The sequence below is a fragment of the Macrobrachium nipponense genome, chromosome 35, assembly GCF_015104395.2.
Source record: "Macrobrachium nipponense isolate FS-2020 chromosome 35, ASM1510439v2, whole genome shotgun sequence".
NCBI lineage: Eukaryota > Metazoa > Arthropoda > Malacostraca > Decapoda > Palaemonidae > Macrobrachium > Macrobrachium nipponense.
The window spans coordinates 53,008,223-53,025,926 of NC_061096.1; the positions used below are offsets into that span (position 1 = coordinate 53,008,223).

Below are 17,704 nucleotides of genomic sequence, written 5' to 3' on the forward strand. Positions count from 1 at the left end.
CACTATAGCAATACAATATAATATGTAGGTTTTTTAATGATCAGTATATTCAATAATATATTGGCTTTTAATGATCAGTATACAATAAAGCATTTGCTTTACAGTGAAGACATGTACAAGATTATTGTTCTGGGGAAAGACTTCATACAGTAAATCCTTAGTAGAACTGATTAGGCCAAAAATAGTTAGGGTTCTAGGAAATGTCTTGCATGCTCAAAACTTTTCCAGTTTAGCGTATACAGCTACAGGAATGTTTTCTTAACCCTTACAAGTCACTGAGCCACCAACATCAGGACCAAGATTGCCTGAATACTCTTGGTTGAGTTTGTCAGCCTTATCAAGGTCATTATAACAAATAGCTATGTACAGCACTATGATTTTATATAACAAATGTTCTAGTTCGGCAGCTCATGATATTTCACTCATCATTTTAAGGAGCTTTTTACTGTCTATATTCTAGGGACAAATAGCAACATTTGATTTCCAACTTAAAAAGGATAATCTCAGGACAAGTGCTAGGACTTCACGTTTTATGAGCATGATTCAGAGCAAATGATAACGGAGGAAGCAAATCATGGTAAAATTTGTGAATACTCTTAAATATTTATTTCATACTTTCAAATTCCCTGTCAGATATATACTTAGCTATAGACTCCGTCGTCCCGACAGAAATTCGAATTTCGCGGCACACGCTGCAGGTAGGTCAGGTGATCTACTGCCCCGCCGCTGGGTGGCAGGAATAGGAACCATTACCATTCTAGAACCAGATTTTCTCTGTCGCCGTATTGTAAACATACGTTTGCGGTACCTCCTGACTTGATTTTCGTGTTTCATCACTGTCGATCTTCTGGGCTGTCTTTTGCAGGGAAGTACTGGGTCTTTGGCTCGGCATACGCTTTTATTAACTTTTATTAACTTTTTAATGAATTTGGCTTCGAAAATTTCAAAGAATATATGACGTGTAACTACCGAAATTGTCGGGAGACACTCACATAGTTTGCAAGAAAGGGAAATATTAATATTTATTCATTAATACGTGTAATAAATGTTAGAATTGATTGAGGAAATATACTGACTTTCTACTTTAGGGAGTCAGAAAATAATATAACTAGATACGCTTCCTTTAGAAGTTTTATTGGCTACTCGTACTAACGAGCAGTTAGAGTATTAACAGTACTAGTAGTGTTGCATCCTCATCACCTTCTTACTTCACAGAAACTTCAAATTCATAATTGCAATTTGAAGACAAGGGATGTAGCTCAAAATGCGAGCTATTAAAAGGTAAGAAGTGATTACAGTGTTCCCCATTGCAGTGGAGGGTGCTTCTGATCGGCTCTGTCTCGCTCCCAGGTCTAGACCTCTTCCAAACTCACAAGCCCAGAGGAGGAGGAATGTCGAAAGCCGCACGGAGGTTTCAGAGAATCCCCACCGGTCAGGCGTCCCCTCGGCAGATTCTGTAGAACGTCCCAGACTGCCAAGTTTGCCATTGGAAAGGCGTCCTAAAATAGTGGAGGGTGCGTCCGATCGGCTCTGTCTCGCTCTCAGGCCTAGACCTCTTCCAAACTCACAAGCCCAGAGGAGAAGGAATGTCGAAAGCCGCACGAAGGTTTCAGAGAATCCCCACCGGTCGGGTGTCCCCTCGGCAGGTTCTGTAGTAGCGTCCCAGACTGCCAAGGATAGCCGTTGAAAAGGCATCCTAAAACAGTGTTTTTCGTCATCCGATTCTTCATCGAAAGGAAAAAAAGGGTGGAGTTCTGACAAGCTATCGAGACCTTCTAAAAGATCGTGGAAATCTCCAGCTTGGGATTCTAACCCGGAAAGTTTTCTGGAGGACTATCCACCTGAGAAGAAGAAGAAAGAGATTTATTCATCAAATCCTCCTTCTCCTAGATCGGATACGGAGAAAGAAGACGCCGCTACGAAGATCCTAAGACAAATGCAACAACAGATATCTTCGTTAATGGGAGTTTGGAAGAAGGATCCTCCCAGGAGAAAGGATCACTTCCTTCCCGTTAAGAAATCCCGTCCGATAGAAGTTTTTGACAGCTCGGACGAGGCGCCTGCCAGGCGCAAAACGCCGACAAGGCGAGAGGATTCTAAAGAAAGGCGCAAAGCGCCTGAAACTATGCATAAAGCGCCTGAAACTAGGCGCAAAGCACCTGAAGCGCCTGAGCCTCCTTCCAAGTGCCTGGCGCCTGAAGAGCCTACCAGCCACCAAGTGTCAACCAGGCGCAAGGCTCCAACCAAGCGCCAGGAGCCAGGCTCCAGGCGCTATGAACCAGGATCTTCATCGGAAATGGAGTTAGAGGCGGACCGAGAGGCTTCTCTTTGGGAATTTTCGCAGCATCAGTTTTCACCTGACGGGGTCTCTAGATGTCGCACAGGCGGCCGTAGCCCTTGTCAGGATATGCCTGATTCTGCGAAAGGTGAAAGACATTCAAGGCCTTCTCCTGATAGGGACGGGAGTTGTCGCACAGGCGGCCGTCGCCCTTGTCAGGATAGTCTTAATGCAAGTAAAGGCAAGAGCAAGATCGGCCCTCTCCTGGCGGGGACTCAAGATGTCGCACAGGCGGCCGTAGCCCTTGTCAGGTTAGAGTCGGTACTGCTAAAAGCCCTTCACCTTACGAAAGGAGGCGCTCTCCTCCGGTTGCTCATTCTTCTCCCAACTTGATGGACAGGAAATGGAAGATAGATCGGAATTGGAAGCCAATAAGGGGGCAGGTCTCTCAGTTTATAAGACCTTAGCAACCTTTTTTATTGAGAGAATTAGTTCATTACTAGTAAGAGGATATTAAAATCATCCCCCTTCTAAAAATAATGCAACCAACCATTTACAGAAAGAGTGGCAATTGTTTGGAAATTGAACAAGATTCGTACAAGCTCTCATTCATTGATTAGAGGCTCTTCCAGATAATAGAGGCGTAGAATACGGCCTTATCTCTTCGATCCTCGGTTTTCATTTGCGTTCTCTTTCGACTAATACTAATTTGGGTTTATTGACGAAAAGAACGAAGAGAGTAAGATTTCCATTCTCTCTCTGCATCGGAGAGGAAAGAATGTAGTAAGGAGATTTGGTGTATACGACTACTGAATGACAAGTCATATACGCATACCATAGTTGCCTTTGTGGTTCGCTACGGAATTATCTATTTGTTCCGACACGGCATACAAACCTTCGGTCCTTTTACAATAGGAAGGTACTAGCGGCAGCTGGATAGGTCGTAAGCTTTCGAACAAGGGGTTCGGTAGTTAACTGCTTGTCCGACAGGCGCGCGCGTGCGACTGGGAGGTAAACAAATCACTTTTGCTTTCGGCCTGCTGGCGTGTGGACGTGTATCATCGCTCTCTGCCCGCTTCATCGTCGTTGCTTTCGCATGGTTGTGTTTTTCTTTTTCTATTTATCTAGTGAAACTGAATTGTAAGTACAATCATTTCATATTTATTTCCATTGAATTCAATTGTGAATTAAAGGATCTTGGTTTCACCACGCCCTCCGATTACCCGAGTGCCGGGACTGAAGGGCGTAAGTGCGGGAATTCATTTTCCCAGAAATGATCCTCGTATTGTGTATGCTCGGTGCCGAGGGCGGGAGAGCGCTCGCTCCGAGCGTATATTTTGGTTGGAAATGTGTAGATGAAAATCGTAAGTAAGTGCTCTTTTCATTTATATTTTTTTTGACCTTGTATGCTCGTTGCCGAGCGAATGCGCTCGGCACGAAAACTTATTCTGTATGGATCAGTTTCCGAGCTTACCCGGAAATTGATCCTTTCCCCTTTTTATTTGAATGAAGTGAAATCGCAAGTGCAGTTCTTTTTCATTTTCATATTTTATTGAGATTGCATTGTTTACTTGGATCAATGTTTCCGCTATTTCCCGGGAATTGATCCTTCCCCTTTTTATTTGTATGAAGTGAAATCGCAAGCGCAGTATTCTTTTTCATTTTCATATATATTTTGATTGCATCAATTCATTATGGATCAAGGTTTCCATTCATAATCGGGAATGGATTCTTTTACCCTTGCGCTCGGTACCGAGGGCGCAAATGCGCTCGATCCGAGCCCTTATTCATTGTGAAGTGAATCGTAATGCAAGATTCTTTTTCATTTTATTCCTTTTATTATTGATTGCATCAATATTATTTGGTTCAAGTTCCGCTCAGTCAGGGAATTGATCCTTATGCCCTTGCATTTGGGCCGAGGGCACGATTGCTCTCGGGCTCTTATTATTATTGTTGGGTACATGGGTGCTGTGCGGGGGTGGGGAACGAGAGACCCCCCCCCCCCCCCCCCCCCCCCCCCCCCCCGCTCAGCTCCCACAGATGGCCCTTCCCCTTGGGGGGGGAGGTTATCTGCGTTCTTCTCCTCGCCCGACCCGTCGAGCGCGGGGGAGGGCGCTCGGTGCCCGATGTACAATTGTATTCGGGGTCTTCCACTCGTTCGGAGAGGGCTCACCCCCCCGCGCGAGGGGACTTCCCCCCCACTAATCGCTACTACTGTTATTTCCGCAGGTGCTACTGCCACGAGGGTGGACCTTGGTGAGGTATGGGCGTCCTTCCATTTGCAGGGCGTGCTAGTGTCCAGGGGCTGCGGTTCTATGTCTGGGCCTACTGCGGTCACCCATGGAGTGGTGACCACGCTCCAGGTGACGACGTCCCTCCTCACCTGGTGTACTCGCCTCACGTGGTAACAGTCTTGCCTACAGCCGCTGTGAAGTGCCGTTCGCCGTACCGAGAGGGGGGGCGTGCCGCCGCCGCTCGTGGTTGCCGCGCTGCCGCGACCACACTTCCGCTGCCCTAGAGCTCTCGCCCCTGGACCTGCCGCCGGTACCAGGATGTTGCTGGCTGCTGCTCCACTTCCTGTGTTTCCGGTGCTGCCTGCCGTACCTGCCGATTCTGGGCTGACTGTCCATGCAGTTGCTGCGCTGGGCTGTCCCTGCCAGTGGGCGCTGGCTGTCCCTTGCCTTGCTGCGCTGGCTGTCCATGCGTGCTGCCGCTGGCTGTCCCTACTGATGCTGTGCTGGCTGTGCCTGCTGTTCCTGAGATGCCCATACCTGCTGACGTCGTCCCTGTTCGTGGTGGTACTACCCCAGACTTTGGTCTGTCTGTACAGGTGCGTCCGGGCCCTGTGGCTTCGGCTACAGCAGCCCCGGCTCCGCCCTGGATAGCAGATCTTACGTCTGTCCTGAGGAAGCTGACGAAGAAGAGGAGGAAGGTGTCGTCGTCGTCGTCTTCATCTTCTTCATCGTCGTCGGCTGCCGCCTCTTCCCCTTCGGGTTGACGATCGCCTGCAGCCCTCCAAGCCTGCTGGTTCTGCCAGCGAGCGAGGAGGGAGCGTCAGGTCTGCCTCTCCCGTACCTTCAACCTCCTCGGGTTACACCGGGAGGAGCGAGGTATTGAGGAGTGATCGTGAGGGGTGCGCCCCTCATGATCCCACCACGACGCCCTACGTGCCAGGCACGGTTCTTGGACCGGCCAGGACGTATGCGCAAGTGGATGGAGAAGACCGAGAGGGCTGTCGCTGTTCCCCCTTCTTAGGAGGAAGGTTCTCGGAATATGCTCTTGTTCGAAGGGCTTAACGGTCCCACTCTGCAAGATGCTGTGACTTCCGAGATCCAGAGGAACTTTGCCGAGGTTATGGCGCTGATTCGTCAGCACAACGACCTCGGGGAAGGATCGCCGCTCCCACCAGCAGAGCCACGTCTCGGCTCGAGTCGTTTTGGGGCCCGAGAGGGAACCCAAATCGACGGTGGGTCTGCCGCGATCGGAGCTTGCCGACTGTGTTGAACCAGGTAGTCTCTCGTCTCCGGACAAGAAGGCTCTCTCAGTTCTGGCCGGTCGAACAAGCTACTTCACCTCCTCTACTGCGACAGAGGCGTTTCTACGTGTCTTCGGACACCGTATTTGAATACCCCTTCGGTCCTCCTGAGGTTTCGACCTCGACGAGGACTGGAATGAGTCGGAGGACGGTATCGGCTCTCTCCTGTCAGGTGTCGATCAGCCCCACCCAGACGACGTTCACAGTGGCGGCAGACCCTTACCTACAGTATGAGTTCGTAACCCTCCTCGGGGAAAACGTTTTCTCCTGACGATACGTTTTCCCAGGCTCTGAGAGGCCATCGCCGTAAGGCGATGGCTGCTCCTTTTCTTCTCCAACTGCTAGTTCCGCTGGGAAGGCGAGCCAGTATCCAATTCCTCCCCCATTCCCTCTCTCCTTACGGCTACGAGGGAAAGGGGAGGGATCCTACAGAGATTTCTCTGTAAGATCCCACGTTAGGGGCTGCGCTACCGGGGGGACCTTCGGGTCCTACCTGACGTAAGCCCCGGTCGTTGAGGAGGGATCCTGCCCCTTTCTCGATTTCTACGGGAATCGGGAGGATCACCAGCCGATATCGTTTGACGAATTCGGTGGGGGGTTTCGCAGAGTGCTTAGAATTCTACGGAATTTCTAGCGCACTCAGAGTGTTCGAGTTTTTTACGATCTCCAAACACTTAGGCGAGACCACGGTCCAAAGTGAGCGAGAATCCCCGATAATTGTTACACGATAATCGGGAACCTCGCTTATGCTCGAATTCCTGTAATTTCTAGCATTTGGAAGAAGACTGCTGCTGAAAGAAGAGTATCTCACAGTAGGCGATTAACCTGGAATAGAGAAGAACGGACGGGAACTTCCAGTTTGGCTTGAACTATCGTCTTCGGTATTCTGTTCACCATTGAAGCTTTCCTTTGGGAAGACTTCTCCTTCACTCTCTTGACTAGAGAATGAAGGCGGTCGATCTCCAATCCTTATTCTCATTCCTCGAGAGGAAAAGAATTTAGGATGGAGGTCGTGGTACAGAACCTACAAATATACTACGTATATTACCCTCGCGACATGATTCTTTTAACAGTTGAATTGTCCGGGGGGTAGGCACATACCGTAGTTAACTCTACGGTTTGTGACCGAGACGAATTGTATCTTAATTGAACTGCAACTCGGGGTTGCCTGCAACCTCCCAGCAGTTATCAGTTTCGATTTTAAATACTTGGTATTGTCATGACAACACCAAATCAGCTTTTGTATTTACCGAAATCCGTTTCGGTTAAATATAATTGCTCGAGCGTATTCTTTATGCTCGATGGTTCTAGCCGAACGCATTCCTTCGTGGAATAATGGATTACCTGGCAACTCAGGATGACGAGTCACCGAGAGCTACTGCGTATTGAACTGCCTGATAGCGGCTCAGTATCAGCTAGGTCTCGGAGATGCACGGTCGGTTACGTCTCTCTCTCCCCTGGTTTGATTGACTACCGAACCGTATCTCTGCCCAACAATCATGGACTTAGGTCTCTGATTAACGGGGATTCTCGCAATAATGAAGGACCATCTACTGCTGTGACGCTCGATTTCATCGCCTTCGACATTGCGAGAATTTTCAACAGAGATATCTCTTGGACTCTTTCATCTTTCTGTTTACCGCACGGTAACAGAAGTCTGTACTAGTCACCCGCTGCATCGCACCGCGATAATGCGAATGATTTTTGCAGACATCTGAGTTTGTCTTCAAAATATCTCATATTCGTAGGTGTGCAATTATTCATTGCTCGCCCCGAATTAACAGATATGTCAGAAGACATCGCCTACTCTCCGACCTGACAGCTCTACTTCCAAATGTTCAGCCCATGAGAAGCAGTTCTTCAGGCAGTATTTCCCTGTCTTCATTACTGAAAAGCGCTCCGCTTTTATTGCAACTACGATCCTCACCGGACAGCAATGAATAGCGGTTAGCGTTCTCAGTCTTTGTAGCACAGGTTCAGAATCTTGAGAATCCTTCTCTCGGTTCAGCTGTGAAGACGTAGGTTGCATTTTCTGTACACCTTCGTCTTCAACGACACATAGTGTTGTTTCTCCTTAGCTGAGAATCAACTATACTATGAGATATCTTGCCATCAGGGACCTCGGTCTCTAGAAGGCAATTGACTTTCGCCTGTTGGGCACATGCCTTAAGAGAGTCATCACCTTGCCTTATGGCATCGGTGACGAACAAATTATTTGTTTAGTCTCTTGGCATAACCCTTTTAAGGCGAAGGTCACGTGACTTGCTCGGGTGCTTGGACAACTTGCCTCCTACCGAACGCAGTCAGTCGGCAGCTGTCAGAGCGCCCAACCCAAGTCTGTTACGAACTTCGCTGTGGACTTAGTTCGGTTGTTCCATAACAGTCTTTTCTTCTTGTCCTAACGGCTTGTCACAGTACCCATACCATCGACACCCACCATTGAGTGTCGGTGTCCTATCCACTACCGAGAAGAACAACTTCGCTGCAGACGGATAGACCAGTATGGGTACAGGACATCACCGAAAAGTCGAGAAGAGGGATAGGTCATACGACCAGTCCCTTCTTTTCCTCTGAGGTAATTGCATGACTTTTCCTGCGAAGTCAAGCATCCAGGGGATGGGGATTCGTGACGCTCGATTTCGTACCGAATTCGTAGCGAAGACTCTGAACCCTTCGGTTCCTGACGATCGGTTAGAGTCCTTCACAATCCCCTCCCTAATGGACTTCACCGCCTTTGATGCGAAGGAGATGCTGCTTTGTCCTGTGAAAGCGCGACCGCGCTTTCTGAAGAAACTCGACATCCCAGGCTGAGTGTTGAAGACTCTTCGTCAGCACCAAGATGACCTAGAAGTACACTCCCTCGAGTTACACAAGAACTTCTCCGTGGCGCAGGTACTGAAGGCAGGGGTCTGGTACAACCAGACCACTGGCACCTCCTTCTACCTTTTGGATATTGCCCACAGGTCCTTGGATCGTTTTCCTTAGGACCCGTGGTGGCTGCTCAACACGTTGTGTAGCTAACCCAGACCCTAGCAGGCTGAACAGCATCGAGTCCTGGTGTGACTGTAAGAATAGATAAGTGAATGAGAGAGTGACTGGCTTCTCTTCCTATCTTTTTCTCGGTAGAGGGATACGGTCATCACCTTGCTGGATAAGGACGAGATGCAGGTGAGCTACTCGACAGAGCCCCATCCTATCCCTTTCACTAGGAATGGGAGCGAATATCCACCACTTCCTCCTACAAGGGGGGGGAAGTGGATGCCAACAAGAGACAAACCATAACTTTATGTTGCCTCTTGCAAATAGGAACTTGTTCTTGTTTGCTGGTACGAAGAGATACGCTTGCCTCTCTCTTAGTACTTGGTCCAGAGGTCTGACCATTGATCCTGCGGTGCACACCCCGATCAATCGGACAGAGGCTTGGATCCCTCCCTCGCTCTTACGACCAGGGAGGCATTCCAAGGTTGGGCGAACACCAGTCTGTTCACAAAAGACTCAGATTCCTCCCACCAAGAAGTGAGTCTTCCTATTGTAAAAGGACCGAAGGTTTGTATGCCGTGTCGGAACAAATGACAATTTGTCCAAAATTGCATTTTTCCTAACTATACAAACCTGAGGTCCTTTTACACATAGTCCCACCTCATGCCACCCCTCACTCTGCAGTTTTTGCTTGGGCCAAAAGCAAAAGTGATTTGTTTACCTCCCAGTCGCGCGCGCGCGCCTGTCGGACAAGCAGTTAACTACCGAACCCCTTGTTCGAAAGCTTACGACCTATCCAGCTGCCGCTAGTACCTTCCTATTGTAAAAGGACCTCAGGTTTGTATAGTTAGGAAAAATGCAATTTTGGACAAATTGTCATATCCTTACAGGAATTTCCTAGTAAGGACTTCGCTTGAAAGGTTTGTTACGACAATACCTACTCAGCTTCGGTATTTAACAAAGGTTGTTTGGCTTAAATATGCATTATTGAGAGCTTCCTTAGGCTTGAGAATAATTTTATTATATTCCTTCATTGAATGGAGTAACTGGCAACTCAGGAAGAATGCAGCGAGGCAGCGAACGAGACGGCTGTCATTGTAAGCCAATACAGTACCATCCAGTTCTCGGTCATGAGCAGTTGGTTACATCTCTCTCTCCTACGGGATCGAATGGTTAACCGTATATTCCCCCTACAATCATGGACTTAGCCTCGAATTGAGGGGATTTATAGGCAAACATGAATAACATGGTATTCGTTTTGCTAAGGAGTTTTCAATAAAAAGATCCCTTGTAACCTTGTGGTAATGTTTACCGCAATGTAACAGGATTATAGGAATGAGACAACATTATGAATTTAATGCAGTAGAGCTATATATATTATTTGATGCTCTCATGCTTACAGAAGCAAAATAATGGACTTGCTAACTTTTCGATATAGCGAGTTATTAATCGAAGGGTTCAGTAGCCTCTCTGACAGCAGGCTCAGTAATGGCACGGTTCGTTCCTGATTTCGTTCCCCGTCTATCTTGAAGGGGGCTCGATCCCAAGGAGGGAAGAAATTATTTAAATCAATTAAGCCATTTCCACAGCTCTCTCATATTTCAAGAAGTATTGAGAATCTCTTTTTTTCGTCTCTGTTCGCGTTAACAAGAGAGAATCTGTTTGGAACACAGACACGGAACGTAACGATCCTTAAGAGGTTCGCTGCACGAGGTTGCACGTTCGTGAGAACCTTCTCAATCGACAATATAACTATTGACTTAGGTCTAATCTTAGTTGGAAAGAGAGTTGTGGAAACCTGCGAGATGTCTTCGTCATAGATCTCTTCGCAAGGTGGAAGACGAACATGCTGCCTCTATACTGCTTCCTTATTCTCGAACCAAGAAAGGTAGCAATATATGCCATTTTTAGTTTATAAGGGGAATAAACTTTAGTCTTTTTTCCCCTAGATTTATACATTCTTAACAGATATTAAGATAAATGGGCGTCAAAGGAAGAGAGAATGATACTTTATGCCTCATTTTGGTCTTAGAGAGATTGGACTCACAGAGGTCACGTTCTTCTCACAGCATGTTTTGGAAGTCTTTTCCAAGAAAGTCTGGATATTCTATCATCATCTATTATAAATAGACCTTAACAACCTCTCCACTTTGAGTCTGTCTGCGTGCAGACTGACCAGAAGTGGACATGAATGAGAGGATTTTTTCAAGGTGAATGACAGTTGTCATGGCCAGGACATAGAATTGCTGCAAATCGTGCTTGATGGAATGAGGAAACTGTCCTCTTCCGATACCTCTGTGAACCACATAGAGGTTTTTTTCTTCCTTTTCAGAGGGAAGAATCACCTTTGTATATATCTGCTATCAAAGAGCGCAGTAAAAGGCTATGCTCTGTCTCTACAATGGGAATTGGAGATAGCAGAGGATTAACAGCTTCGGGATCTTATATGATACCTCAATACGACAAGAGTAGGATATCATGTGCTTCTAATGGGATCTTTTGTGGCCACAGATTCCGGGTTCCGACAAGATGGAACTGCTCCTCATCAAACTTCTTTGAGAAGTTTTATGAAGGAATTCTTTGTTTCTCTTGGCCCTAAACGTCCAAGAAGGCAAAGTGAATTTTTTGGTGCATTGGAATCTCGCATCAGATTCTATGGAGACTCGGCTATGGGTTCTTGCCAGCATAGTATGTCTGGTAAAAGAACTAAAACCCTCTATTCCTGACTCAACGCTTTCAGATAGAGGTTTCGTTGTCCAGGCAGGGTACTTACGTTTTTATCTACAGAAGAAGGAATGGTTTAAACATTTGCCTACAGAGTCTTTGGGATGCGATGAGGGCTCAAAATGCTTCCCAGAAGGTATTCAGAGGGATACAATAAAGAGCTAGAAATCAGGAGTCCTCCCAATTTCAGCTCGGAGTCTCCTTCGACTTCCAAGCTCCTTCCCTTCCTTTGGACAAGGATAGGGAAGATTCTACAACGAGGAACTTCATCAACAGATAGGAAGAGATCTCGTTAGCAACGGAAGGATTCAAGAAGGATCCTCCTCGGAGGAAGACTCTTATCTCTCTTACTGTTAGATATCCTATCGTCTAATGGATGTAGCTGACTACAATCACCTCCCCTTGCTGGAGAGGCAAAAATCTCAAAGTGGAAGAATTTCTTCCACCCTTCTCCAGTCTCCTGATAAACTATTGTGGAGGTTCAGGACTTTCGGACAATGTAGCGCCAACCAGGCGCCAAATACCAAAACAGGCGTAAAAAACGCCAGAGGCAGACAGTTTCAAGGAACACTGTCATTGTCTGATGAAGAGAAAGAGGGGGCCTCCAACCTAGCGCAGGCAAACAAATCGGACAGATAAGAGTGTCTGATGTGGACATCGCCAGACATCCTCGAGACTCTACCAAGCTCGAAGCTCCAGCAAGTGGAGAGGAGTCAGCCAGGCGCCAAATAGTGCCAGTCTGGAGCCAGGCGCGAGGCGCCAGCCATGAGTTAGGCGAAAAGCGCCTTCCAGGAGCTAGGCACCAACCAAGCGTCAGGCGCCAGCCAGGCACGAGGCGCCAGCCAGACGCCAGCCAGGCTCTAGGCTTCATCCAGAAGAGATCCATTTCAAAGAAAGCCCTGGTCTTCTTTGAAACAAGTGTGATCGCTAAAGCACTTCATGAGTAACTTGATTCCTTCAAACAGCTGAGAATTAAAAGCGCATGAAGTGCGAGCTTTTATGAATTCTTGTTCTTTCCATAACAATATGTCATGAGGACATATTAGCTGTCACTTAAGGGAGATGCAACTCTGTGTTGACTTCCCATTACACGAAGGAGGTCAAGTTGACCTACGAGAGATCCTTCTCTCTTGGTTATACGTGTCTACGGATACGTTGCTGGGATAGGGAGCCGACACTGATCCTTAACTAGACAGTTAATTTTTATTTTAACATAGTGCTTTTTCTTTGCGTTGTTTGAAAGGAGTTTGGGGATAACTCTTTTCAAATTAAGCACAAACCCTCGTGTTAGGATCAGGTGATCGGGATCGGTGTTGTGCTCCTTAATTATGCCACTAGGCATAGGTGTATTGTCATGTAAGTGGATAAGACCCCATTGACAAATGACCATTAGATTCTGTCGAGTAAGTGGATAAGACCCCATTGACAGATCTACAAGAACTCTTAGCCATAGGTCACATCCTCGCTGAGGCTCTTGAGACGAAGCAGACTCCTAGCAATAGCTAGGAAGTCAACCCTTCGTCTAAACACATAGGAACCAAGGTTTTATTTATTTATTACCTACAACATATGTTGTTTACCTGTCTAATCAGTAATTAGCTGTCTCTTACCCTCCACCAAAGGTGCCAATCAGCTAAGTATAGTATATCTGACAGGGAAGTTGAATGTATGAAAATGATATTGTTATTGTACAATAAAGTTTCATACATACTTACCTGGCAGATATATACTTAGCTATAGACTCCGTCGTCCCAACAGAAATTCGAATTTCGCGGCACACGCTGCAGGTAGGTCAGGTGATCTACCGCCCTGCCGCTGGGTGGCAGGAATAGGAACCATTACCATTCTAAAACCAGATTTTCTCTTCCACCTGTCTCCTGAGGGGAGGCTAGGTGGGCCATTTAATCATATATATCTGCCAGGTAAGTATGTATGAAACTTTATTGTACAATAACAATATCATGTTTGTAAAAAGTCAGTGTTCTGGAACTTTTATTGGAGATAAGAAATTCTTATTTAGACAGAATGTCGGTTCAATTTTGTATTTTTTGTGAGTTTTTTTTTTTTTTATGAAAATTATCACCAAAGGCAAGCACTCAAAGTTTGTAATAAATATTTTCATACTAAATAATAAAAGTGGGGTTAGTCTACTCCATACTTTGAGAGGTATCACACTTAAATGAATTGCCAATAAAAGCTACGTAATTCAGTATAGCATAATAGTACAAACAGCTTGGCAAACATGTGTTAGAATTTTGCAGTTTCCTGTTTATGGTATCGTGTGATTTTCAAGGTATGTGTGTATTATGGTTTAGAGAGGAGTAGTGTACAGCAAGTGAGAGTGAAAAAAAAAAGAGAGAGAGAATTTTGTATTGGTATGTTACACTTTGACACATGGGAAGAGAGATTTTTTTTTGTATTGGTATGTTACACTTTGACACATGGGCATGGGGTGTGTGGCATAAAAGAAGCAGTTTTCTGCTATTAGTATTACTATTGGTATTGACAATTGTGCCGTGCAAAACTTATTTAAAAATATTCACAAGCAGCTTACTGTGTACCTTAAAATTGGAAATCGTGAGGTAGGGAGGCTTTTTTTTTTCAGTCTTTAACCAGAACAGAACACTTCTAAAAGGATGTTGCAAATAATTGTAAATCATATGTTTTATTCAAAACTTATATGAAAATATGATTTGACCAACAAAAAGTACAGAAATTTCCTATATTTAAATGTTCAGTACCTAGTAACGCACTGTATCATACTCGTAAGTAGTTCATATGTCAGTAATTGTGTGCATCTTTGTTAATGGTAATTACTCACCATTTGTTATTGATTCTCAAATATCAATTAACAACTGCCGTCTCTAACGAGTATCCTTTTTCATGCCCAGTCATCCATTTGGCTTCTGTCAGCTGATCCCATCTGTTGAGAATGAATATTATAGATATGTATATTAGTACAGAACTGGATTGTCTGAAAAGTGGTTTTGCAGATATATATAGTACGTACTTATAAAATCTAATGCAAAAATTTTATTATAAATACACACGATCAGAAGCTACTACTGCCAGTGTTAACTAGTTTTAGATGGAGCATTTCAAAAGATAATGTGATAATATTCGTGTCAAGTAAATTATAAGGCATACATATTTTTTTTATTACTTTTCAGTGGATGTCTCTTTGCTGTACTTTTCCCTGTATTTATCATCAGTGCTAATGAAGCTGATCCTGTAGTTAATCCTACGTAAGTATACAATACTCTTTGAGTATTAGAATATCAAAGGTTTTTTTAATTGACTTTTATACTTTTATATATTTAATTTTATGGATATCAAATGCACAGGTACAGTAAAATTTTGTCTGTGGACATTTTTTTTTATCTGGATTTGCCGATAGGTTTGTCACCAAGGTTCATATCAACATAACATTAATTAGAATGATCCCATTAAAGAGCCGGGTATTGAAGACATTAACACTGGACTGTTGAAGGCATAACAGATTTCAACTATGCCACTTCCTAATCAGTTGGATGCCATCTCTCTTCATGGTGGAAATATGTCCTCATTCTATCTCCTTGATTTTCCTGTGAACAAGACACAGGGAACAGTGTTAGTGCTATTTGAAGGGGTTATAATAAAAAATAGAAAAGATAATTCCAGAGGAATGTCAGACAAAGGTAGAGCAATTAATTTAATGCTAGGGTTTCATTTCTAAGTGATCCACACCTATAACATATTTGTACAACAAGAGTTATAACATTTTAAAACAAAAACAGCTAAGGTGTTATAATGGTTTACAACATTTTAAAAAAAACAGTAAGGTTGTTATAATGGTATATACGTAAGTAACTTTTTTGGAACAATAAGAACGAGATATTTATCAAGTCCTCTTCTTGTTTTTCAGTGGCTGTTCACTGCAGTTGTTTTCTATGGTTGTATGGCTGTCAAATAAAATCATCCAAAGTCTAGTCACAAAGAGCACACCGCAAACACCCAGCAAAAATTATCCAACTCATCTTCACTCAAGCAGTAATCGTATCAGCAGATAATAAACTAAGGAAAATATTGTTTTCATTATCTTAAAAAGTGATTACAAACATTTATTTTCTCAATGATAAAATGCTGTGAAATAAGGTTACAATTCCATGTTTGGCAATGGGAGTGATGCTTTTGTGGGAAGAAGGAAATTATATGTTGGGATCTGAAGTATTTTTGATATTGTCTTCTGTTGGTAGAAATTTTGTTTCAACTAGGTATATTCTTCTCTCTCTCTCTCTCTCTCTCTCTCTCTCGTGTGCTTTATATATGTTGTATATAAGATAAAAGCTCCAGCTACCAGTTTTCAGGAATTTTGATAGTAGGCATTATATATAGTTTTGAGAATTGACAACAATTCTGTCTGAATTTTAGCTTTTAACTTTGTTTTTGCTCTAGTTTTTAGAGATTCTTACATTGTCTCTCTTTCTTATGATTCACACAGTATATTACTGTAAATGCATAACCAACAGACAATTTATGCATTTATATGATTTAGTTTGATCTTTTTTTAGAGTAATAGTGTAATTGGTAAATCCCATCCTTAATGAAAAACTTTATCTTTGTTTTTTAGTGCTATGAAAAATTACCAAGGCATGTGAGAAATACACGTTAGATTATTTAGGATACTACTGTATATTTCTTTTTGCTTTACTGTCCGCATCAAACTTTATAGGCATTGTTTGATGTGCCACTCTTCAGTATGAATGTTATTTCTTTGAGCATGGCTGCACAATTAAACATATTGCTCACTTTCCAAGAGAACCTTTTATATGTGGGAAGAGCCAACATTTCATTGTGTAAATGCAGTGCTCAGTCTTAAACTGTTGGAAGATAAGTGTTGGTGAAATTATTGCAATTATTTGTATTCTCCTATTTTTTTGGTGTAATTTTTAAGGTGCAGTGTCTGGCAAGTGAATTATATTTTTGAGCGTCGTTTTGCCAGATACATGTAGACTAATGACAAGAAGTTTTGTAGGGGTCAGATGCCTTTTGATAGACACGAAGGAATTTTCTAAGAATTGCGATTTATCAAAGTACAGTTGTATCTTGTAAAAGAACTAATGCTTTTACTTTTAAATAAGTATGTTTTTGTTCTGCAATGTGCATATATTTCATTTTAGAATGAAGTTTGCAAGATTGAATATTTTTTCCGATGTTTGAGACTGTACTTAGTTAATTTGGTATTGTATATATCAACATATTTTTCTTGTTTTCTTATACTAAGGTATATATAGATCATTTTTGTGGTTGTCACACACTACTTGTTTTATGCAAGGGAGAAATGAATCGGTTGGTTAAATATGCTATGTACACTAAGAATATTTTGTGGTTCAACATCTTTGTGAAGTCATTTATTATAGCATATTTTGTTCATAGCAGTCACTATAAATATGATGGTCCTTTCTTTTTGTGACTGGAACTTGCATACATAAATGAGGTGTTATAAGAATGCCTTGATAGAAAATCAGACATTTCATTTTGGTAGACTAGACAAAAAGTTGTAGGGTACTGAATCTTTTCAAGAAGGTAGACTGCAGATATTTAACAAACTCTGGTGTTAATGGTTTTATTTTACGGAACAGCTTAAGTGTGTTGTATTGCATAGAAAATATAGTAAATTCCTATTTAAATACTACTGTGGAGTGGTATTTTCATTTTAGCTTGTACTGTTACATAGAAACATCTTCAGAATTCTGCAGATATTAAAATGGAGAGCCACACTAAAGTTATCTGAAGTAGTGTATCCCAAGGGGGTGTGTTGTAGGTACTTTCTTTACATTTTCATGTTTCTGTGTGTCAGGGTTGTATTCTATTAGCGCTAACCTTTTGTCTAGTTTTAGATGGAAGGTATCATCTTTTTATATGATTGTTTTAAATGTAAATCGGTTCTGTGGACTCATTGTAGCATTTGCAGTATTTTGAAATGATTATCTTTTTTATGAAAATCAGAGAAGGCTCTGTTGAGTGTGATAAATAATAAACATAAGGGTACTGAATGATTTTGCCACCAGCATGTACTCAAATTAATAAACTGCAGATCAACATAAACTATTTTTCTTATTCAAAATTCTAATTATGTTCTTATATCATGCTACGAAAAAAATTCTGCAACTATTTAGGTTACGTATTTATAATAAGGTTGTACGTAA

General features: G+C 43.4%; 1 protein-coding gene across 1 annotated transcript in view; it reads left to right on the forward strand.

The window, feature by feature from the left end:
• The window catches only part of LOC135208778 (etoposide-induced protein 2.4 homolog), a 39,854-nt gene that overhangs the window by 21,717 nt on the left and 433 nt on the right, over positions 1 to 17,704 (forward strand). Inside the window, exons 7-8 of the mRNA XM_064241297.1 lie at positions 14,687 to 14,761; positions 15,421 to 17,704. The exon at positions 15,421 to 17,704 is cut by the window's right edge and continues 433 nt beyond it. Of these exons, the coding sequence (XP_064097367.1) occupies positions 14,687 to 14,761; positions 15,421 to 15,565 (220 nt within the window). The 3' untranslated portion in view covers positions 15,566 to 17,704. The remainder of the gene's footprint in view (positions 1 to 14,686; positions 14,762 to 15,420) is intronic.